General features: G+C 41.6%; 1 protein-coding gene across 1 annotated transcript in view; it reads left to right on the top strand.

The window, feature by feature from the left end:
* The first annotated feature begins 185 nt into the window (after positions 1 to 185).
* Positions 186 to 24,732, top strand: part of LOC121325256 (Golgi apparatus protein 1-like) — a 46,152-nt gene continuing 21,605 nt past the window's right edge. The window contains exons 1-5 of the mRNA XM_041267660.1: positions 186 to 577; positions 16,358 to 16,387; positions 22,829 to 22,915; positions 23,664 to 23,879; positions 24,464 to 24,667. Coding sequence (XP_041123594.1) covers positions 260 to 577; positions 16,358 to 16,387; positions 22,829 to 22,915; positions 23,664 to 23,879; positions 24,464 to 24,667 — 855 coding nt within the window. The 5' untranslated portion in view covers positions 186 to 259. The remainder of the gene's footprint in view (positions 578 to 16,357; positions 16,388 to 22,828; positions 22,916 to 23,663; positions 23,880 to 24,463; positions 24,668 to 24,732) is intronic.

The raw sequence follows: 24,732 nt of genomic DNA, 5'->3' as shown, positions 1-24,732 counted from the left end.
CAAATAGTACATTAACAGAATACCAAACAGAACGCTTCACAACAAGGCAGTCGCAGTGAGTAACACTAAAATCGTCACACAACTTGAACCAATACTAGCCATGTTGGTGGAGGATTTCCACGGTAACTACTAGAAACGCTGATGGCCACTCCATCTTGTTAAAAGGGGGAGCGTACGTTTCCACCGCGCACACCGATAATATAAACAGGAGTGGCTTAGTACAGTGCTGCTGCTGCTGGTGTTGCTATTTCCACCGAAGATGGCGGCGTGTAGACGTGTTCAGCTGCTTCTTCTGTTGCTGTCTGTTGTGGTCTCTGTGTGCTTCTCGCAGGTGCAAAAACTACATTTAAATGTCAATGATGGTATTCCAGGCCAGATGAAGATCCAGGGACCAGGGCAAGCACCCATCGCGGGGAACCCGGTAGCGCCCGCAGCCGGGGCCCCCCAGCCCCGCCGGATCACCGGCTGGAAGCTGGCCGAAGAAGAGGCCTGTCGGGAGGACCTGACGCGATTATGCCCCAAGCACACCTGGAACAACAACCTGGCCGTGCTAGAGTGCTTGCAGGATCGGAAGGAGGTAAGCTAGTGGGGGAGACAAGAGGGGTGATCGGTGGAGTGAGACGGGAGTCGGGGTGTGCCTGCACATTACTGTGAGTGAGGCAGGACCGAGGTAGGGGGGGGACCGAGGTGGTCTGCATGTAGCTGTGTGAGGTGATGGCGATGGCGATGGCGAATGATCTTGCACATCTGTAGCCAAGGCCGATTCCCCAAATTCTATTGCAAACCAGACCAAAAGATGTAGCATTTTTAATCGGCGGAACTCTATTTTGGGATTTAAACAGATTTGGGAATCGGTGGGCTCCTTTTGCACGGATACTGCAGTGTATGCCGTAGACGTAATTTGGTTGTTACATAGGTAGTGGGTTAGTTAGCATTAGTTTACAGAGTAATGTGGATTAATTAAAATCAGCACCAAGCTATTGCTGTAGTGTGCACGTAATGCAAGTGTGCAAAATGGTAATTGTATGTAGTTACTTTTTCCTCCGACTAAAATCTCGTGTGTCATCAGAGCTAAATATGTCTTAATTTGTGTAGCAATGTTATTACGTTTCCTTTCTCCTTATGGACATTGTCTGTCTGAAAGAAAGTTCTAGAAATTCATATTATCTTTCTGACATTAGTCAGATCGGCCGTGCCGTCTATATAAACTTCCGTAATCAGATTGTCAAGCTGATGAACAATAAATACATGTTGAAGCTGACACCCTGGGATCCATCAAGAAGCTGCTTGATGAGATTCTGGGATCAGTAACCTACTTGCAACTAAACGTGCAAGATGGGCCAAATGGCCCCCCTCATTTATAAACTTATGTTCTTATGTTTCTTATATCAGACTTGATACAGATATAAAAATCTACCAGCAATTTAAAAATACCGCTTGCATTTTGTTCGCTTGTAAAACTGCCACTTTGACAGCAGAGTGTCTGCCCTCCAGAATATCTGGGAATATTTCTAAAGTGCAGGACCACAATGTGGTAACAGTGCACCAATGCTAATGATTGTCATTTCAGTGCAATCATTCTAAACCTGAAGTACTGTTTGAGGGTGAATATTTAAAATCACTGAAAATATGCACTTAAAGCATGTTTTCCTTGGTTTTAAAAACAGGACAACACTTACATTAAAACAAATAAATATATAATATATATTTATATAATATAGAAGCTAGCTCCATCATTTATTTTTTTTAATTAATCTGTGACCAAAACGAATGTATCTGCCATGTACTGTAATGTCATTTACAAGTTTAGGATTCTGCTTTTGTTTCAGGGTTTTTGTTTTGTTTTTTTTCAATATCTTGATGTGTGCCACACATTACTGCTCCAAAGTAGCATGAAGGTTTGAAGTAATGGCATTCGGGAAAATAAATGTCCACCCAGTGTTCCTCATTTCCACACATGGGAAAGGCAGTGAAATAAACCGGAATCCGTCACTATGAATGGATGGGTACCATACTGACACCGTGGCACTTCAAGATGCAAAGGTCTTTCTTGCTAGCTGTTGGGACTGACCTGCCTTTAGGCAAACCATGCAAAATAGCAGGTAGTCGGTCCTTTATGGTTCACCAAGGTATGGTCATGTTGCAAACCGGAGTATATAATAAACAATGTGTTGTAACTACTGATGTTCAACCGTGGCCTCTTAAAGGATGCAGTTGTGATTTTGAGCTCTGCTGCTCCAGTGTTTGTCGGTTTTTATCTACAGATTTGATTCGATGGGCCATGTCTGATTAAGTGACGTGATTTCTGAGACCGGGAAAAGCGAACGAACTGCATGAAAAGTGAGATTGCTGGAATTATTTTATAGCTAGGACCACTTTAATGTTGCTGCTTTAGCATGGCAGTTTTAAGTCCCTTATTTATTTGTTTCCCCTTTTGAAGCCCATTCATCGTGGCACAACAAGGATTCAAGGATGGAAGCCCTTTGTTTCCTCTCCCCTTTTTACTTTCTGTGTTGGTTGCCTGGTGCAGCATTGGGGGTATATATAAAATATTGCAATGCTGGTTAAGATATGGTATGTATCGCAGTTGGCCTGATAAACTACTTTGTATGAAATACACGATCAAATGATAATTAAAGATAAAAGAAAAAAAATGAAATTATAGGAGTATGCCTTCATACCAACTATAAATCACTCTTCTCCCTCATTCAAGAACCATTTGTTAAACTACATTAAGCTTTATTGTGCTTTTTGGTCTTCTGTTAAAGTACAATCTGTCACATGGTACTCAATAAATGATTACATTTCTACCCCTACGCAACACTGACTTCTACTGTGCCACATGGAAGGCAAGTGTAAGGTGGAGGTGGTCCTATAACCTGCATTTGTTGTGTTGTTGCAAGACGAAACAAGAATGGGCTTCTTGCATAGAACTGCCTGTTGAGCCTTGGTTATACTAAGTTTGTATATTTAGTGTTTTGTTTGATCCATACTTGCTGTTCAGCATTTCTTTCTATTGCACAAGCAAGCCCACTGGTGTGTTTCTAATAGGAATGGACGGCACTCGGATGTTTCCCAGTCTTTGCTGCGATAACTAAAAAAAGCTGGTATTTCTAGCACAGTAGATGTACGTAATGTTAAGAAGATGTGACTAGCTATACCAGTCTAGTAACGTGAGGCTTTTTGCTAGCAATGATTTGTAAATGTGGAATAATTGCACTGTGAGCGTGAGATAGATACCCATGAAGTGTACATACCGTGACATTAGATAACCGTTCACCCCTAATTAAGACTCCAGCATTCTTTTCTGGTGCAGCAGTTGCTTTTGGATTATCCTCAGTTGTTAAATTGCTCACTAGACATGGGAGCTTGCTTGTGACGATGGGGTACTTAGTGTTAAATGATAAAGAAGCAGGATCCCACAATGATATTCTTTTAGGATCGTTTATGTGTCTTACATACATTTGAGGCTTCACCGCCAAAGCGATCTTTTGTAGATTGTGTTTCTAGAATCTGTGGTTTTGTGGCTAGTATGGTTTTTTTCTTCTGATAAACATGACTCTGGTTTACAGGGTATTTTGTTGTGATGGCGTGCTGTTGTAAGACGGGCCAACGCGTGAGAACTCCGGGAATAGATGGGGTGTTCACATGCCCTTTTCTGTTTCCCCAGTGCAGCCAAATGAAGATTATTCCCTTGGTGGGGGTTTGCTGAGGGGTAGAGCTATGCTGTGTGGGCTTTGTCATGTGAGGTGATGCTGTTTTATGCAACGCTGATTAGTAATTGGCCACCAAGGACTATCAAGAGTGACCTTTTGGAAAGATACACTCCTCTTCCCTCCTTGTGAGTGTGTGAGCGAGGGAGGGGACCTCAGGTAACTGCAGAAGCTGAGGGAGACGTGATCGTTGAAAGGTTATCTTCGTACTATTCTATTCATTTGAAGGAAGAGTAGCTGCATCATACCAGCCATTCCAGAGAGATATTGCAGTTTATCTTATCTGGTACACGATTGAGACATTGTGTGCTACGCCACTTGAAATGAGCAAAGTGTTATTTTGTTACAGGCATTCATATTGAAATATTAACGTTGCTACTCTTACATGGGGTAAAACCTGACCCAGTAGAAACCAGTTGTCTTATTGTACAGTAGTGTTGATGTTTTGCAGTGTTATTTAGTTTTCTTTGGTTAACATTGATCAAGAAATGAAAGGAACAACACTTAGTTTCAACATTAGGTCATTTGCAGAATGTTTTATTCTGGAATGTGTTTTGTTTTTGTATTTCTTTGCTTGTGTGCAGTATACTCCTCATTAGGGGTAGCACTGAATAGCAAAGTGATCGACTGATCGCACTTCATGTAGCTGTGAAGCGTGCAGGTCATGGACGGAAGTGCAGTGACAACCCATTATCATATCGGTTACATTTTTCAAACCCTAATATAGCTGCAAAAAAGTCCAAGGTGTTTTACAAGATAGTGCTCAAACAGCAAAGTTATGAAAGCAATGCATTCCCAAATAAGCACCAGACATTTTAAAATGTAATTTTATTAATATTTAACTTGACAAGTTAACCTGTTCAGGTATTTTAACTTGGCTTTCTCAGCTATTGCACACTGTCAAATTTAGGAGTAGCTATAGTCCAACTCTTGCAATATTTCTATGTACTCTGTCTAATGTTTGTCCCTCTTTTTCAAAAAGCTTACATTTGTTTACATAATGTGCTTGATGTATTGAGATTGATTCTTTAGAGCAGATCTCATTTCTCTGAAGTTCATTTTAATAGCCTGCTTTCAGCCAAAACAGTGCTGTAAAACAAATCTTGTATAGTTTTGATGTTATTAAAATGTTTTAAAAATCCTGAAATAACCTGGATGAACGGGGATCAGCAAGAATCCATGCAACTGGATTAATCTCATATCCTTGTAAAGGATTTGTACCAAAATACTATTGGAATTATTTTTGAATTGAATACACAATTCCAGTGAGAGCAGTCTAATCTTGATGTGAGTCTAATACCACTTTCACACACAAATGCCGCTAGTGAGCCATTCACACAGCATGAAATTGTGCAATCTATGCTGGTATAATCCCGTCAGAACCCTTTCACACAGCCACAAATTCTACAGTTCAAAGTGCCGCATCTGTTAAGTAGCTGCCACTAGAATTGAAAAGTTGAACAATTCCTTAAATTCTTCCGGTCTTCAATTACTACCTCGTTCTTGATCAGCCATTGTGTTTGAAAAAAAATGAAAGCATGTAACACAGAAGACAGATGCCCAACACATCTGGTATACAGTCATGAAGTAGTTCAGAGTCTGCATAAAATATGATGGCTCTGTGACGGTAGGCAGTTCACAGAGACCAAAGTGCCAGATTGTGGTTCTTAACTGTCCATAAATAGTCTGTGTGAAAGGGGTGAAAGTCACTTGGTCTTGGCTGAATATTTTAAATACTGAAAGTAGTGCTGGGAATTGCGGATGTTGGAGAGGCACTTTTCATCATGGAGGCACTACTGTAGCTGATATGTATTCAGTTACATCCTCAGCCATATCTTTTCACCCCGCCAGCTTCTCTATTCAGTAGTGTCAGTCTTGGTTAGTGCTGGACAATATGTGGCTCTCAAACTATGGGTGGTTGAAAGGGAATGTTTTCATGTATGATTTAACCTCATTGATTGAAACTTGAATTAAAATCTCGTATAGACACAGGGTTATACGCCGTTTCTCTGACAATGCAGCGACTCTCTTTTTATAGTAGTTGTGTGGTTTGAGATTCGCCCAGTTCAATAAATGTGTACAATATCAATAGATACATGGAACTACATTTAAGCAACTGGCCTGAAGTCTGAAAAGCACTGAAACGTTTGCAATTTAAGATCCTGAGGCTTCAGTGTGACAAAATGGTGAAACCAAAGACTAATTTGTACTGAAGCATCCCCGATTTACATAGTGCAGTCATGCCTTTTGTTCTGCTTACAGGTTTGTGATCCACCAAAATGGATTGCACTACTTTTCTGTATTTAAAAACCACTGGTAAATAAACAAATGGGTAGCTTTGTCAATGCAAGTGCAGTTTTACAACATCTAATCTAGTCTAAACACTAAAACCTGAAAACGGGAGCAGCAGTACACTGTGCTGGTTGATAACAGATTATATAGATGTTGTGTAATTGCTGGCTGTATGATAGCGTTCCTATTAAGATTAGCAGCGTAACAAGCCTTGTATCCCATTCCCTATAATTTTGTGGACATGACATCCACAGGCAGCAGCAACCTGGTATAGCAAGTTTTGACAGTGGCTCTTAAGCTGTGGATCCACCATTTAATGAATTGATTCGAATCGTGTCGGCTCAAACAGCTAGTACTGCGTGGATGATTGGCTTGCAACCCATTTGTTATAGGTGGGTGGGACAGAGTCACCTGGTTAATCACCCCCTCCCCCCCATCCTAATTGCCTACTACTTGACCTAAGGTGAGTTCTGTCAGTGTGCTTTGTTTCTCTCCAGATATGTTTCTTAGGTTTTCTTTGTGCCTAAATAGATACTTTTATTGGATTCGTCACCCTTTTCTTGCAATTCCTCACATTAATCCCGCAACAAGCAAAGACCTGCTGGACTGATCTGTACAACATGTTTGTTGCAGGCTCTTGAATTTCTTTTAAAATTCACTCTCCAGCAGAGCTTGACCTTTGTATAACACCACCTTTAGCAGCCAGACATCAATGATTTCCTGTGTCACTAGTGTTAATGCTACAACATTCTATTTTATATCTCTGTTCTAAATGTCTTTGGGATTCTGAGCTTTGCAGAGAGGCGTATTTATGGCACGTATGCTGGGGTACACTGTTTTGTTACGTTCTGGAGTGCCTTTCATCTGCTGTAACGCGACGGTGTACCCCCACCTCCCACCCCCCATCCACCCCCACCTCCCACCCCCTAGGGGGGGGGGTGGGGGTGGGGGTGGGGGGGTGGGGGGGGGGGGGGAATGTTCTACATTGTCAGTAAATGGATGATGTGTACCTTACCACTGCACTGGTGCGAGCTAGGGTTCCTAACTGCTACCACCCCTGCGCTGACTCAGGAGGGGCGAAGACTAACACACCCTGTCCCCCGAAGCGTGTGCTGTTAGCCGATTGTGCCAATTGTGTGCCGCCCCCTGGGAGCTCCTGTTCTCAGTCAGCAAAGGAATAGCCCGGACTCGAACCGGCGATGTCCAGACTATAGGGCACTACTTTTCTACGCAACTGCTTTTACTGGATGCGCCACTCGGGAGCCCCAGGCTTAAATGTTTATGGAAAGGCTTAATGTTAAGTAGTAGGGAATCTGCATTGGATATGATAGTGGCATATCCTCCAAACCCTGTGAAGCTCATGGAGTGGGAGTGGGAGTGGGAGTGGGGGTGGGGGTGGGAGGTCAAGCAGCTTGACTGCAGGGAGAGCGCTGGAGGAACTGGTCTCGCCACATGCTCATCACTGACCTGAAACGACAACATGTGGGGGGCATGTGATCACTCGCACGAGAGCTGCATTCCGGCTGACTCAGGGCCCTATCCAGTCATATGGAAGCTCGACTGCAGAGCTAGACAGGGGCACCTGCACAGTTCATGATTTCTGTTTGACTTCTGTTTTAGTGTTCAGATAACAGCCTGATACCTGTGGCCAGGATCCGGCCTTTTGATACTAGTTTTGTTCTTTTCTTCTGATAGTGCTGTGCTTTGTCAATGCAGTAATCCGTTGCATATCAGATTGTGGTGGGACCAGAGTAAGGGTGGATATATAAAGTCAGATGAATTAATCCTAATTTTAAATGGCATTATACACAGCTGTAACAATTACTATATTCACCCAATTATTGAGATTCAGGTTTTATGATGGCGCTCTCCTAAATCCCTTGTTTATAAAGTTACAAGGTATTCATGCTTGACAGAGTCGCCATCTGCTGTGTGGGTGCATGCATTTGCTGCCGAGTGACAGGCAGGAGATGATGAAATGATACACCCCGCAGGCGAACAGGATTTTACATAACACACTGAATAGCTCACGTGACGGAGCACAAGAAACAGTGTACGAAAAATTTGGTGGGATCTACAATCTCTGAAGTAATTTTCTCTATTCACTTATAAACTAGTGTTGCTGAAGAAGTTGATATAATGGCAGATAAGTGAATATGTGATGGATGGATACTATTCAAGCAGTTCTCTTTCTCTCAGCCAATACAAAGATCACACAATCTTAAGATAAATAATACGTTATCTAGTATCGTAACTTTTCATTTTTGGTTGTCCCGATTTATTTGTTTATTTATTTTTTTAATTCTTCAACCGCCCACCCCCAACCCCCCCTCCTCCCGCACAACCAGATCTCATTTTGGAATCCTATCATGCATTCATTGAAATCGAACGCCTGTTCCAAATTATGCTTTGTTGCTCAGATGCAGAGTTGAGCGAAGTAATTCTCTGATATCAGCTGTTATATTTAAACACTTTATTCCCTTGTTATATGAACAGAATACTTTATACTCCACTCCTGTGTTTTTCACTCATGAGTTTGTGGATCAACTACATTAGGGTCCTGCATTGGGTTGGGTACTATTTTGCAGATTGTGTTTGGGTCGGACTGTGAACTTTTTCGTGGTTCAGGTGCGGGTCAAAAAATAAAAATTTTCGGGGCAGCTCAGGTCTGAATTTTAATCACCGAAAATTGACACAGTGTACGACAAAACTGGTACTAATCTCTGCAAAAGGACAAGTGTAGCTCTTTCCACTGATGGCATGAAAGGAATATATTTTACAGTAAAGCAAGTAGAGATTGTAACATATTAACTATGTTAATATATCCAGACCACTAGAGAAAGCTACCACGCTATATAGCCTATTGTATAAACTCAATCTGAGGAGAATGGTAGAGATGTGTGTGTATGAGATTCAGTCATCTGCAGGCAGTAGGTAAAGAACAAACGCTTGCGGATTCGGGTCGAGTCGCGGGTTGTAAAAACCGCACTCTGAACTACAGTACTCTTTCAACATTTATGGTGTATCCTGTATTTATCTGTATATGTTTGTAGCTTTGCTGATAATGCCAACATCAAAGGGGGCTATCTTTACCCTCCCACTCAGTTGACAAAATGCAGTTGGACAGGGATGGGTTATCTTGGCAGAAATTGGATATGTGCCGTATGTTCATTGGCTTCTAATTTTATAGTGGATTTCATATTTTTACATATTCTACAAATACGTTTTTTTTTTTTTTTTTTTTTTATATAGTGCATTTCATAAGAGTTATCACAAAGCGCTGACCAATTAAGAATAAGTCAAATCAAAAAGATACTTTTTAAACTTACTTTTAAAAAGCCAAGTGAACGCTCCAGGAGAGCGAGTCTGGAATTGTGATTAGCGAAAGCTCTAGCACCCATAGACAAGGTTAAAGAAGGAACAGAGAGCAGACCCGAGTTTGAGGAACAAAAAGTGAAGTCTTTTATAAATGAAATGTACAATCTCCTGGTCTGCCCTGAATCTTTACATTTTCGCTGCTGTGTTGGATGTGCACTTAGTGGGTAACCTGAAGCTGGAGCAACCTGGTCTCTACAGGGAGTGCATGAGAGAATCTCCAAAGACGCACCGGTGACACTCAAATGGACCTGGGCTGTATTTTTAGCAACAGCTTCAGGCGATATTGAATGTTTCTTTTAGGTTTCTCCAGGAAGCATTGTTCTTCATTTTTTTTCTGAAAAAAAAAAAAAAAAAAAAAAAAAAAAACAGTTTATGCCAAGTTGAACATCTTGTGTAACCATGTCTTAACTGCGTGGTAAAATAACTGTTCATATTAACAATATGAGGAACAGTGAAAGTGATGCTGAAATACCTGTACAGCTCGAAACATACATTTCAGAATCGACCTGTTGGGGCGAGCCAGTTGTCTAAGCTCACATGTGTCTTGTATGAAAAAGTCTTCAAGTTCAGTGAACACTCTTTTCCATGTATATTCCATAAGTATTGATGCTGCAGTGTGGAACGCTGCCAGTAATTGGGCTATGCTGATTAATGAGAAACGGCAAGTCTGACACCGCTGTAGGGATTAAAAGCACAGTCCGGGAAGGGATTTCGAGGAATCTAATTTAGAAAACAATTGATTTCCTATAATGCGCCCATCCTCCAGCAAATAACAGAACTTGAGTCGCAAATCATAAAATATCTGTCTTCCAGCTCACATTGTTGATTTGTGCTGCTTTTTGAAAATGTGTTTTCTTCTGAAAGACATGCATGCAGAAAATGGGTGTTGGCCTGGGTGTTTACATAGTAGTAACTGTACAGTGTAAACCAGTTAATATTAAATATTTATTTGCGGTCTTTTCCATTTACAGTTAAATGCTGTACATTATACACAAATGCATGTTGCAGATTTACAGTATAAAATGGAGGTCTTTCTTATTCTGGCTTTTTCTGACAGGCTATTTATTTTGAATATTGTAAACTTTAGTATTAAACAAGTTTAAAGTTAACGGTTAAGAAATTAAATGGGAACTAACACCCTTGCAGTTTAATCTCTAAATACTTTCATTTTTTTATTTAGTTTTGGAAAGAATCACTTGCTTGACATCTTGGCAACAAAGAAAGTGTCTCCCTTTCAGTACAGATTTCACTTCGTTAAATATTAACCAACGTGTAGTTTTCAACATTAAATATTTAGTATGGGAATTAACTTATTAAATATTAATCATAAACATGGTGCAACATGCACTTCAAACCAATGTGTATAAAAATCAAACTCGCACACCATAAAGATCTTGAAGGGATGTAAAATAAAAGGGGGCAGCTAATGAAAACAATATTGGATGGCTGGCAACGTGGCTGAATGTAGATCAGTCTCATCCTCCCTCCCTTGGCTGGTAAAAACCATCTCTATCCTGCTTGGCTACCCAGGAATCACCCCATACAGTAACTTGGTTGACTAGCCACTGTGGGTCGAGTTTACCAATGGAAAAAGTGAAGTCTTTCCTGGACACGCAAACGCTGTTTAAAGCCTCTGCTTAAATTGACACCTGCTTGGCCAACCACAGCAGAGTACAGTTAATTATTTAAAGCTAATAAAATGTGTTTGTTGATAGCTTGTCTTGTTTCTGAAAGAACCGCACTCTGTCATAATTTATAGTAGCAGCCTCCACTTTAAACTTGCGTGCTTCATATGAGGAACTGTGTTTATCTGGTCCAGTGCTCAACCTACTGTACACATTTTTTCAGCTCTGTAAACAAAGCAAATTCCGGCTCTTTCTGCCTCCCCTTTTTTATTACATTAACTTATTTAACAAGTTGGCAAACATTCAGCCTGCAGCTGTTTATTTCAATACAGTAGTTGTATGTTCTAAATTATACATAAATAAATCGCAGTGCCCAAAATGATATCTCCAATGCCTCTGTGAATAAGATTACAGTATGTGACAGACTTTTTTTCTGTTTTCTTCTATCAATTGTCTTGTGTGAGCAACTATTATTGATTGGGAAAGGTCAATCAACACTGAATTTAAAGAAATGTACAGTATTTGTGTTTTTAAAAAAGCAGTCTTTGTGAGCCTGGAAATACAAATGAACAGTTACAATTAAGGCATTTGTAAAGAAAGTATTGCATGCTGACAAACTATTTAAGGAATCATGTGGATGTTTATTTTGGTCAAAGGTTCGTGTACAGCGGAAGTAATCGGTAATTTCTACTCTAGTTAAAACCGGATTCTTTATTCAATGCTTGCATTGGCATTTTTTGTCTTAAGATTGCACCATGCGGAAATGAGCAACTGGCTGCTTTAGTGCCAAAGTACTTGCATGCATTCACTCTGGGGCCATATTTAGATATCAAAGTTTCTCAGCCTGGCTCTGGTACGGCCCTACAAAAAGATCACATGCCTGTCTGCCCCCAGGCCAATCTTCATTTCTTTTTGCCTGCATAATGAATACTGTACCACAATCTTGAATGGTTTGTTAACAAATCATTCAAGATGTGTTAACAAAATAGTCAATGTAAGTATTGTATTGCAGTTTCTAGTATTAGGTTTGTAAACATCAGAGTTGTGTTTTTTTATTTTTTATTAGGGGGATTTCAAACATATTTTTGTGTTTTACCCCCAGTTATGGCCTTGATCTTTGTTGGTCTTCCCAACGCTACAGCCAGTGTGGAATGAGGGAAGCATTCCCATCTTTGATGTGGAATTCTGATAGTCTAATTTGACAGCTTTGCTGCTGCAGAGGGAAGTTTTTTCTTAACTATGTTGGATCTCTCTCTTGTTTAACCAGGCATATAGTTTTTCCTGGTACTATCCAAACAGGACCCCCTGTCTTTCCCCACCATACTCTGTGTTCTCTTTGGAAAGGTCGTTGGGTTAGGGTTCCTGTGCCTTAGGCTTTCCGCCATACAAATTTAACCCATCCGGAGTCAGTTATGTATTCACTTTGCAACAAAACGTCTTAATCTGTAGAACATCATCTAGTTTCACTTGATACATTTAACAAGTGGTTTGTTTTAAAGCGTACGCCACACTTGTTGTAGTTAAGGTTTTAGTCCATGTGATGTGCGTCCAATCATGATTAGTCATGGCAGTTAATTTAGCGTCCTGACATCTCAGGTGTGCCTGTATTACTCATCTGCATTAAATGCACTGTGATGTTTAACAATGTTACATGTGGACATATGACAAATGTTAATTGACATATCAATTTTTCTGTGCTTGAGTTTGTTACACGCTGCCTTCCACCCTGCATGCTGTGTACCAGGGTCTGTTTGTGTTTCATTTTGAAGGGTTTGTATTATAGGTTGACATGCAGGAGGTAACAACTCGGGCACTCCTTTGTTTACTTGCTTGAAACAAATCTGGTTTATCTGAATGTTAAGGAGTCCTGTACATGTTGTTGATGCAACCAAGGTCAGGAATGAAAATGCATGGACTCATTGCGTTGTAGTCTAAATATGTAATTTCCTTGACCATAAGAAAAGAAAAATCAAAGGGAAGAATTCTAGTACAGTGAGATTCATTCTTGCCACGCTGAGTTGAAGCTGGACTGCGTGTGCTTCTCTTTCAGGTGCTCTTGTACTGTAGCTCGGTTAGAACAGGGACTGATATACAGTATAGCAAGCTGCACCATTTTAGCCTGATGGAAGAGAAAGTCTCACTTAATATCTATCTGTTTCAAAACCAGTGTTAACTGATTTATGGCTGCCGATTTAGTTGGGTAAACTTGCTTAATTATTTGTTAAATACAGGATGTCCCCGCCCCACAAGTGATTGTTTGATGTGCATATTAACTAGCTGGCTATGTTTGGTAGTGTTGAGAGCTGATGAGATTTGGAGAGGTTTAGTTCAGTAGTGTGTGTGTGTGGTGGATTATGTTAATGTTTGATTTGCATTCATTAGTGTCACAGTTGATTTAGATTTTTTTTTTTTTAATGGTTCAGGAGGTCCCCAGCCTGCCTGGGAGGAGGATCAGCAGAGTGGCTGCCTCGGCTGTGGTTCATCTTGCTGATCAACTCCTCCACAGACTTCACCTCCAGGACTCTACTTCCATATAGCTCATTGTTCTGAGCTGCAAGCTTGCATTACGTCATAACTCGTATTACTTGTTGTATTACTGTGGTATCATGCATTTCAACCTTTACATTTATAAAGAAACTGGCCTTCCTGGAATGCAGTAAGCTTGACCTGAGGCAAAATGTTTCTACTGCATAAACTTAAGTTAAACATAAGTTGTGCAGTTTTATGCAGGAATTCATTAGCTTCTATGCAGGTTTTGAGAGCAGTTTGTCCATTTTCATCTTGATCTTTTTTTAATGAATGGTTTCAGAGTGATAGGTGTAACCTGCTCGGATGTCTCTGGCTTCTGATCTCTGCAGTGAAGAAGGAATGGGTGAGAGTGGGCTGGGGGGGGGCCCTCAGCCTCCTCCTCCTCCTCCTCAGTGTCTTGCAGAGCGGCTATGGTATTGCTGTGCTGTTAGTTTTGTGGTCTGTACTTCCTGGAGATTGCATGACAGTGATGGTCAAATGCACTCTGTTTAGCTAAACAACGGCCAGCTACACGAAGACACCCACAATCGACATTCTGTGTGCGAAATAAAGTCACAGCAAACCCCTTCAGGGCTACTTGGGTGTAAATAATTAAACTTGAAAGATGAGTAAATGGGAAGTTTAGCTATTCTGCTCAGACAAATGTAGAACATTGGTTCATGTCAGTCTCCAGAGTGTCTGGAAAATGACTTGGTTTGGGATCTCTTCACAATGCATTGTGGTTGCTGGGTACGAGTAGCACAAAAAAAAAAAGCAGCACACGAGAGTTAAGGAGAGTATGTATTCATACTGTACATCTCTAAAACTCATCTATTTATTCAAGAACCACTTGGTAAACTATAATGAGCTTTGTTATGCTGTTGGTCTTGTGCCACGATCCAACACATAGTTCTCTTACAATACGGTATGTTATGTAAAGAAGGCAAGACTATTTATTCATTGATACACCCGTATTTATTCCTTGCATTTAGAGATTTAGAACTTTGTGGATAGTAATACCCCTTCTGAGTTTAAGAAACATTAATATTGATGCAAATTGCATTATCAGGACAGGGGGATCCCTGTACCACTGCACTTTTTTTTTTTTTTTTTTCCCTTGTTATATAGTTTCCCAGAGGACATTAATAACCTGCACCTGTTTTCATTCAGATAATTGCAGTGGGTGGTCACAGTAAGTAAGCTTCAAATAGCAAGCATTGTGTCTGTCTCTTGAAACCACCTTTAGTGAACATAACTATTAAGCCTTTCAGAGCACTCATTTCAGATGGCTTTGTTAGAATTGTTATCCTCATTTTCTGCGGGACGGGGGACGGGAACAACTCAATGGTTTGTCATTTGAATTTCAGTTTGAGTATTTCGGACACAGCTGTATTGAATGCAGTTTTACTCCCCAGTATGTTGGTAGAAAACGGAATGAACATGACTGATTGTGTGTTTTTGTTTAAATAAATATTAGTCTGGCCTTGTTTCTGAGAAGTTCGTGTGGAATCCATGAGACGAAGGCAGTGTTTGTTATGATGTGGTCCCTGGAGTCCTGTCCGATTTTTATGAGGAGGCTTTGGTTTGTGTATCGCTGCAGTTGGAATGGATATCATCAGGAATGACTGATTAAATAAGGCTTGGTTTCTTTTCTCCTCCTGAAAGGGTGATTTTTTTTTTGGTGGGGGTGGTGGTGATTGTGTAACATTGTAAGCTTGCAGAAAAGGTTTTGCTGGTGAGGGTTCTAGTCTAAAATGGCTACTGTTTACATGTTAATGGAACCTTGGAATACAAAAGGGAGTGCTGTTTGTATTGCCTTGTTTAGCTGGTACTTGTAAATAAACAAAACAAAAAAAACTATACATTAGACACAATAGGTGTCATGATATGCAGGCCACAATACATTTGATGGTCTTGAAGGGCTGATTATGCTTTAAGGAATGATCACTAGGGCTGTGCGGCAGCAATTTCTGCATCTGACCAAATTAGAGATAATGGGGAAAATCATTCTACAGAATCGGTTACCTTTTTAATTTAAACCATTGGTTAAAAAGATAAGCCTGGTGATTTTAATGAGATTGATAACAGTAGGAAATAAGGAACACAGATACAGGATATTGAGCAGGTCAATATATTTTAGTGGTAGATGGTATAATAGTATACATTGCATAGCATGGGCTTCAGCATTTCCTTTGCCCTTTTGCTTGACGCTGTTTTATAACAATGGAGCTGGAGCCTGCTATTCAAACAGTGAACAGGAATTTGCTGCATGCATTTGTGTCCTCATGTTTTGTTCAGTCTAAAGGTCCCAGTTTCAGTGGAATTTACAATAACTGTGGCTGGATGCACAGGAAGCCGATGAAAGATTTTTCTTCTGAATGATCATTAGAAGCAAATTCACATTTTATAGAAAATAAGTGGGATGCAGGATACTAAAATATGTTGGCCATATCCAGAATGATTCTAGTAGAAGGTTAGATGCTGGATAGGTCGTAGAAGTAAATAAAATGAGAAAATGTTGGCCGATTTTATATCTTAATGGGTTACATGCCAGTGTCGTGTGTGTGTGTGTTGTGTTTTTTTTTTGTTTTTGTGTATTTAGTCTTAATTTAATTAAATGCATTGGTCAAGTAATTAAATTACCATACCAGAAATATCTAATTTCTTGAGCATGTACGTTTTTAGACCATCAAACTGCCTGTCTGGTTCAGCTCTTCACAGCTGGTGCATGCTGTGAGTGTAAAAGTAGAGCTGCAGTTCTGAATTTTATACTTATTGAATTTGCCCTTCCTTGTATGATCAGCTGACCGATGTTTCCTCCTTTTTTACTGTGTTTTTCAGGACACGGAGATCGCTTCAGACTGCAATCATGTAAGTGTTTTTATCCTCTTATTGTATTTTCTCTTGTGCTGATCCCACCCAGAGGATTCAAGTACTGCTGGGACAAAATAAGTGTTGATTCAGAGGTTAAAATTTGACTCCGTAAATTGGAAAGTCAGCAAGTATGCAGTACCTCACTCTCAACAGGTCCCTGCTAAACAGTTGTTGTGGAATTGCTTGTAAGATTGTTTTGTCTGGCTAAAACAGCATCTGGTATTCTGTATTTTAAAGGGCCAGTTAAAAAGACTGTAAAATAACTACTGTACATTATGACATACTCATTATTAGCTAAACCATATTTTTGGGTTACATTTTCATGTAATATTTGGGTCGGTCTCCAATTCTTTGTACCAAAAGTGGGAACACATGGTCAAAGTTTAAAAAACATTTCTTGTATGTATTTCTTTAGTTATCCAGTGTCTAGTGTGTCAGTTTATAGAACAAGTAAGTCTTAGTCATTTTTGTTTGACAGTTTTATTCAATGACCATCCTACTATTTGTATGTAACATTGACAGCAAAAAAGGGGTACTTTTTATATTTAGCAAGGTGCTTGGAGCTGTAAACAGTCTTTTTGATTGATTTCTTACATTTAGCAAAATATAATCCAAGTAATGTTTTAACATCCTCAGTCATGTAATGCATGTAACTGTGTTAATATTATCTAAGTTTGTTGTCTTAATATTTCTGCCGTGAAACAGATACTTTTATTTTAAATATGCTTGTAACATGGACACTGTATTTGTTCATTTGTTCTATTTTTTTTTTACATGGCTAACATACTATAATAGAGGGCATTCAAGAAATAGTAAGCTATATGCTTCATTTAAATGTCCATATTTATGTATAGTGACATCTGTAACCTGTATTGTCTTTATAACCGCAAGCAAAACTTCACTCGGCAGTAAACGGCCCACCATGCTGAGACTGGGGTTGATTAGTTGATTAGGTTGATTAACGATCAATCAGCGCCCAGCCACCTGATAAAAGGAGGCCTCTGCTTCTCATTTGGAGAGAGGGAGCTGAGGAAGCAGGTTGGTTTTTTTTGGGTTGTTTGGAAAGTTTGAATCCAGTGAAGGGATTGCCCAGCCTGGAAATTTGTTATTTTTGTAAGTTTTGCTTTTTGTCTTTCTTTGTGTTTAAATTGCTTTGTTTTGGCCCTTGTGCCCTTTCATTTTTGTGTTTATTTATAATAAAAGTTTATTTTTTTGAACTGCAGTCTGTCTCTGGGCCTCTATCCACTCGCCAGCCTGCCACATTTGGTGTCAAAGTGGGATAGCGCCACCTAGAGGCTCAGAGCAGTATTTTTGTTTTGTTTTGTGGAATTTTTGGGATAAATTTTTTTTTTTTTTTTTTTTGGAAAAAAAAAAAAAAAAAAAAAAAAAATGGGAAAGAGCAGACAGCGGCAAAAGCAGGAAAAGCAGCAGCAGCTGAAGAAATGTAAGCTGCTGCAGCCACCGCTGGAGGACCCGGCCAGCCTCTTCCCCTGGTGTTCCTGGTGTGGGAAGGAGGACCATCGTTGGCGGTCCTGCCCAGACGTGCCACCGGCAAACTGGTGTGGCCGGTGTGAGGAGGACGGCCACAACTGGGCAGGATGCCCCTACAACCAGGCCCAGGAAGAGGTGCCGTGTTCACCCCGGGCATCAGGGGCCACCCCACTACCTCCAGCACCACCACCTTCACAGGAGATCTGGGACTGGTTGATGCACCCTGAGGCAGACCTCGTCCACGATCTCCCCATAGTTATCAACACGCTGTGGCGTCGAGATGGGGAGAGGTGGGAACAGTGGGAGGAACAACACCACCCGGCCTCCTTCCCAGAGGTTGCCCTCATGGTGGTTAATTACCTGGCTGTAGACATGGGAGATGCCCCGGTCACTCCAATAAAGAGGGGTGAGCCGCCATCCCGAGAGCCCGAGAGGGGTGAGGAGCTGCCGTCGCTCCCAGAGCCCGAGAGGGGTGAGGAGCTGCCGTCGCTCCCAGAGCCCGAGAGGGGTGAGGAGCTGCCGTCGCTCCCAGAGCCCGAGAGGGGTGAGGAGCCACCGCCGTCGCTCCCAGAGCCCGAGAGGGGTGAGGAGCCACCGCCGTCGCTCCCAGAGCCCGAGAGGGGTGAGGAGCCACCGCCGTCGCTCCCAGAGCCCGAGAGGGGTGAGGAGCCGCCGTCGCTCCCAGAGCCCGAGAGGGGTGAGGAGCCGCCGCCGCTCCCAGAGCCCGAGAGAGGTGAGGAGCCGCCGCCGCCGCTCTCAGAGCCCGAGAGGGAGGAGCCGCCGCCGCCGCTCTCAGAGCCCGAGAGGGAGGAGCCGCCGCCGCCGCTCCCAGAGAGGGAGAGGGAGCCCGCCGCCGCTCTCAGAGCCCGAGAGGGAGGAGCCGCCGCCGCCGCTCTCAGAGCCCGAGAGGGAGGAGCCGCTCTCAGAGCCCGAGAGGGAGGAGCCGCCGCCGCCGCCGCTCTCAGAGCCCGAGAGGGAGGAGCCGCCGCCGCCGCTCTCAGAGCCCGAGAGGGAGGAGCCGCCGCCGCCGCTCTCAGAGCCCGAGAGGGAGGAGCCGCCGCCGCCGCTCTCAGAGCCCAGAGGGAGGAGCCGCCGCCGCCGCTCTGCAGAGCCCGAGAGGGAGGAGCCACCGCCCCGCTCCGCTCGAGAGGGATGAGCCGCCGCCGCTCTCCAGAGCCCGAGAGGGAGGAGCCACATCAACCGGCCCAGGAGGGCCACCACGAGTGGGCGGGTCTGCGGGCGAGAGCGAGTATGGCCAAGGATGCCTGCCTTGCACCGCCCAGGGGATGCCACGGCCCGCTCCGCATCAGGGATGACACATTTGGATCGCCTGGGGTTGCGCTGATCCGACATCAACCCCGCCCACCACCACCCACCATAACAGCCCACCCAAGGGACATAATTGGACTCTTGGGGGGAGGGGAGTGGGGAGGGTGGGGGGAAGGGGGGAGTTGGCCGATTGCGGCCGGTGTACGTTGTACATGGGGGGAGGTGTGTGGCAGAGCAAAGCTCTGCCCTTTAAATTGGCAGGGATGGGGTTAACTTCCCCTACCTGCCTGGGTTTATTATGTTCAGGTGGCTGGGGTTGATTAGTTGATTAGGTTGATTAACGATCAATCAGCGCCCAGCCACCTGATATAAAAGGAGGCCTCTGCTTCTCATTTGGGGAGAGGGAGCTGAGGAAGCAGGTTGGGTTTTTTTTGGTTGTTTGGAAAGTTTGAATCCAGTGAAGGCATTGCCCAGCCTGGAAATTGTTATTTTTGTAAGTTTTGCTTTTTGTCTTTCTTTGTGTTTAAATTGTTTTGTTTTGGCCCTTGTGCCCTTTCATTTTTGTGTTTATTTATAATAAAAGTTATTTTTTTGAACTGCAGTCTGTCTCTGGGCCTCTATCCACTCGCCAGCCTGCCACAGTCATATTAAAAGGCAAGTCAAAACTGTAAATTAAACATCCTGTAAAAACAGCGTGCGCTCTGAGCGGCCATTTTGAGAACATCTTTTCTGTGGACTTCAAACTTTTAAAGTGTAAAAGTGTCAGAATACTTACTTACTTAAATTGATTACTTAGCAACATGCGGGGACGGATAACTCCTTATTTTTATTTATTTATTTATTTATCTGTCTCTCAAAACCCTTATAGTTGCTCTTTAAACCGAACTATAAAACCTGCTGGACAGGATTGGGGAACCCTGCTTAAAGGACACAAGAAACAGCCTCGTAGGGGCAGTGTGCAAGATGGGGGCTCTGAGAAACTGAGATTTCTGGTACAATTAGATGTAGTGAAAAACTTGCATGCTACAAGGTCCATTTCATTTAAACAACTGATAGTTAGTTTATCATGAAGATGTAAATATCACAACTTGTGATTTTCAGGTTGTTTGTGTACTATCAATTTGAGCCCGGATTATTTATTTATATTGCTTGTAAACACTGCTTTCTGCTGAAGTGTTTTTTTGCTGACAGCTTGTAGTATGACAAATCTTTGATTTGGAATTCATGGAATTTCATCTCTTTGCATGGTCTTCTGTCCTTGATCGCCTCTTCAAAGTTTCTGCTAGTACTTCTCATTAAGCGGTACTTTTTTAGCACACAAAACGCACTGGCCAGATTCCCTTTCAGCTGCCTGGCCTCCTTCCTTTTATTTTTGAAGTACATACTTTTTATTTTGAACTCTTGAAATTCTTGAAAAATTTTGAAATTTTTTTTTTTCCCATGGTAGTGCTTTGAGATCAATAACTGTCTCTGCATATTTTCGGCATGGCATTTCTTGCCCTAGAGAGGGTTTTTCGTTTTGCTGAGTCAGTCCTGCAGTCACTGTCAGCCCCACATTGGGATGAAGTGTCCTCTGTGCTTGGGTTTCTTTGTTTACTCCAACCTTGCTTTTTTTTTGTATTGTTTTTATATTCTTTTTTTATAGCTGTCTTCGTCTCTTTTGTGCAGGTTGTTTGGCTCGTTCCTCTTGCCTCTTTGCGCCAGTATGCTCTTTTGACTGCTTGTTTTTTTAATCCCCCTTAGTCTTTATTTTGTTAGTCTTTGGCATACTACTCACTTCTGGTAAAGACAACTTTTTTTTATTTTCTGTTCTCTATTTTCTAACATGTCATTTTGCATTTTCATTTGCTAACTTTTTGGGAAGTGCATTGGTTTAAGCGCTGCAAACGCCACGTGGCAGCATACTTCTTATATTGCTCATACAGTTCTGGGTTCTGATTTATTTATTTATTTTTACCTTGTTTTTTTGGCAGAGGGTGTGTAACTTTACTCGGTGAAGGTTTCATTGCTTTTAGCAATCTTCCGTGTTCTCAGTTTCATTTTTAAAGAAATATGTGAATAATAATAAACAAATGGGCTATATTTTTAAATCCTTTCCTTTAACTGAAAACTAAACTTAGTCTTTTATATATATTTAAAAGTAGGGATTATAGTTAAGAGTCACGTACCAAATACACTTCTAAAATAATATAATTGAATTTTAAACAAACCTGATACCCTTTTTCCCCCCAATTTGTGTTGTGTGGGTTGTTCCATTTCCACCGACGTAAAATAGCTGGACACCAATGTGGTGTTGTGCTGAGGTAAGATTCGTGCTTCGAGCAATGCGTTTTTAAAAAAATAAAAATAATATTTAAAATCAGATTGGCGTAAAACACAGGATTACGACAGTGATGAAAAAGCAGTTTCAGCTTTTGAGATTGCCAACAACGTCGCAAATACCAGGGTATTTTTCAAGATGTGTACATTGTTTTGCCAGGTTTCCTAAATATGTCAAGTTACAGTGATGCACTTATGTTTGTGTGTATATAACGTCCAAAACACATACAGTCATCTTTAATAATATATGTATTTAATAAAAGATGTACTTGATCAAATGTTAGTGCTTGTTGATATACAGTACTGGAATGACCAGTTTAGATTTTGTTTTGAGTAGCTTGTAATACACAGTTTAGTCTCCAACTACCATTTCTTTCTCAGACTGCATTCAATTACTACATTCCAGTTAAGCCATGTTTATCTAGGAGACATCAACAAACAGGAATAGCTTTTCATTTCCAGATTTTATTTATTTTATTTTTATACATATACCTGTATAGTCCACTGTATCCCGGTGATTAAAAAAAAAAAATCTGCGCATGTCGTCATTCCACGTAGTCCAATCAAGACTGCTTATATAAAGGATATCCATACTGAATCGAGATAAAGGATATTAAAAGTGAACCTGATCTTTAACATAGAGCCACAAGCCACTGTTCGTCGTAGCCCTGCAGTCTACCCCCCGCCCCCCCCCCCCCCCCCCCCCCCCAAAAGTAAAAAAAAGATTTAACGGGTAGTACAGTAGTAGTCTTGTGTAACTACTGGCCCTTTTAAAATCAACCTCTTTAAAATAATGGTCATGAAAGCTTTCATTTAGTCTATTAGTTTTCGCCTTACACTTTTTTTTTTTTTTTTCCCATGCAGTGGTATCCCATCCCACACCACTCTCTCCTCTGTCAAGGTCAACCTGTGATTTTTGTCTCTGCTCTTTCTCAGTGTTCAGTTTCACAACATCAATTACATGTTCTGAACTGCAGTTGCTGGCTTGTAAACATTAATGCATTGCCAGTAAAACAGTCAGGGTTTTGGATAACTTGTTTTGAGCTGTGCTTGTTGGGTATCGTTGTTGCACAAACCTGTAATGCACATTCATTTGCAACACTGCGTGCTAGTGTAGCATAGGGGGGAAAATAACAACACATCAGCTGTCTTGTGTATTCTCCTGTAAAATATGTGTGAATACAAAAATAACGTTGGTTGCATATTTGAAACTGTCTTGTTTATATTTTATTTATTGGGTTAATAACTTTGCTTTTGCCCGCCTGTTTTAAAATGTTACACCATTCTCCCAGTGCCAGAAATCAAATGTCTTATTCTACTTGTGCACTCCAGCTAAATTCTGACTGCTTTGTCTTCTAGCTACTCTGGAACTACAAATTTAACCTGACTACAGACCCAAAATTTGAATCTGTTGCGGTAGAAGTCTGCAAGAGCACAATTCCAGAGGTAAGGGTTCCTTCTATTTCTGTTTGTCTGTTCCACCTATTCAGCAGGTCTCCTAGGGAAATAGACCTTTATTCCAACACAATTTGTAACGTACAGATATTTTTTGATTTGATATTTATTTAATTTTGGGTTGGGAAAGTTATTGCATTTTGCAGCCAGGTATATTGCAGTAAGTGTCAACTGTAAACTCTTCCTGTGTTTGCCCAGCCATTTGTTGGGGAATTCTGTCCCCTCAATAACTGCATGTTCTGCCAATAAAGACGATCAGCTTCCAGCAGCCACTGTAAATTGAGAAGCATTTGCTGTGCTAATCCTGGCACTTTGCTGCCCAAATCATTGCTAGGACAGACATTTTATATATTGTACATGGAATCTCCCCACAGCAGCCACTCCAATGATAGGGACAGATGGATTTATTTATTTTATTTTTTAACCCTATTGTAGTTCTAGCCAATTCTGCTGGAGCGCCCTCTGCTGGGAGTGAAGTGAAACCTGGGTAAATGGGCACGTTTTGAGTAGAAAATGACTGAGTTGTTCAATATAGGATGACTATTTTCATCCAGCATGTAAGAGTGTGGACATGAGAGGAGGCTGTTCAGCCCATCGATGGCCGTCCTGTTCCTAGTAACTGATTGTATCACTTAATTTCCATCTGTATCTTCTGGTCTAGGTTTCAGTGCTGTGCTTATTATTGGTGAGGGTTAATTTGGTCAACTCCTTCTATTAAAACAAAAAACTCTCCCTACAGATTAAAGAATGCGTAGAGGAAGAGAGAGGCAAGGGCTTCCTAGTGTCCTGCCTGGTGGATCACCGTGCCAACATCACAGAATACCAGTGCCACCAGTACATCACAAAGATGACGGCCATTATCTTCAGTGACTACAGGCTCATCTGCGGCTTCATGGGCAAGTGCAGGGAGGACGTCAACGCACTCCGCTGTGGCAGCATCTCCACTGGAGAGAAGGTAGAGAGCTCTGTGCCATATAACACATGGCAAAGTGGGCACTTCCAAGTCAGGTCTTTGTTCCAGCCTTGTTCTAGATTGCTTAATTGAGTGTAAAACCTCCACCCAGATCCTAACGTAATTATATCCTTATACAGTATGTATTTAGCTTAGTAGCAGATAGCCTGCTGTAGCATCTAATCACATGCTTATAATGTGAGGTCTTTATTAACAAAGCCTAAAGAATGATTGCTATATTAAATATAAAATTTACATAGTCAGTTCATATTTGCAATTTACATGGTTATGTATGTGTTTTGTTTTTTTTAACCTTGCAATAAATATGTGCATACCAACATGGTGTAGGCATGCTGATTTTGCCAACATCCAATGTAGTGCGTTTCAAATAACTGGGTTCCATGACATGGCAATGGGTGAAAACTTTTCACTAATCACGAGTTTAGCTGTGCTATGAATTGTGTATTTAAAGCTGGAAATCTAGTAGACTAACCTGTAACTGGTGATCTGTATATGGAAACAAAGATTCTGAGTTGCATTCACTAATGCACTAGTGTTGTGTTTTTTGTGTGTGTGTTCTCCCCCAGGACATTCACTCCCAGGGTGAGGTGATTGCCTGTCTGGAGAGGGCTCTGGTGTTGGAGTTGGAGGAGCGGGAAAACCGTTACGAGATCAAAGAGGAGTGTAAGAAGGCCATCCTGCGTGTAGCTGAGCTCTCCTCTGACGACTTCCATCTGGACCGATACCTCTACTTCTCCTGCCGCGAGGACCGTGAGCGCTTCTGTGAAAACGTACGTACACACCACTCAACACTCGCGTCCCTCTGGGGACTGTATTAATATAGTTTAGTCTTTGT

Source organism: Polyodon spathula, chromosome 13 (assembly GCF_017654505.1).
Source record: "Polyodon spathula isolate WHYD16114869_AA chromosome 13, ASM1765450v1, whole genome shotgun sequence".
Taxonomy (NCBI): Eukaryota; Metazoa; Chordata; class Actinopteri; order Acipenseriformes; family Polyodontidae; genus Polyodon; species Polyodon spathula.
This window is presented reverse-complemented; position numbering and strand designations above follow the sequence as displayed.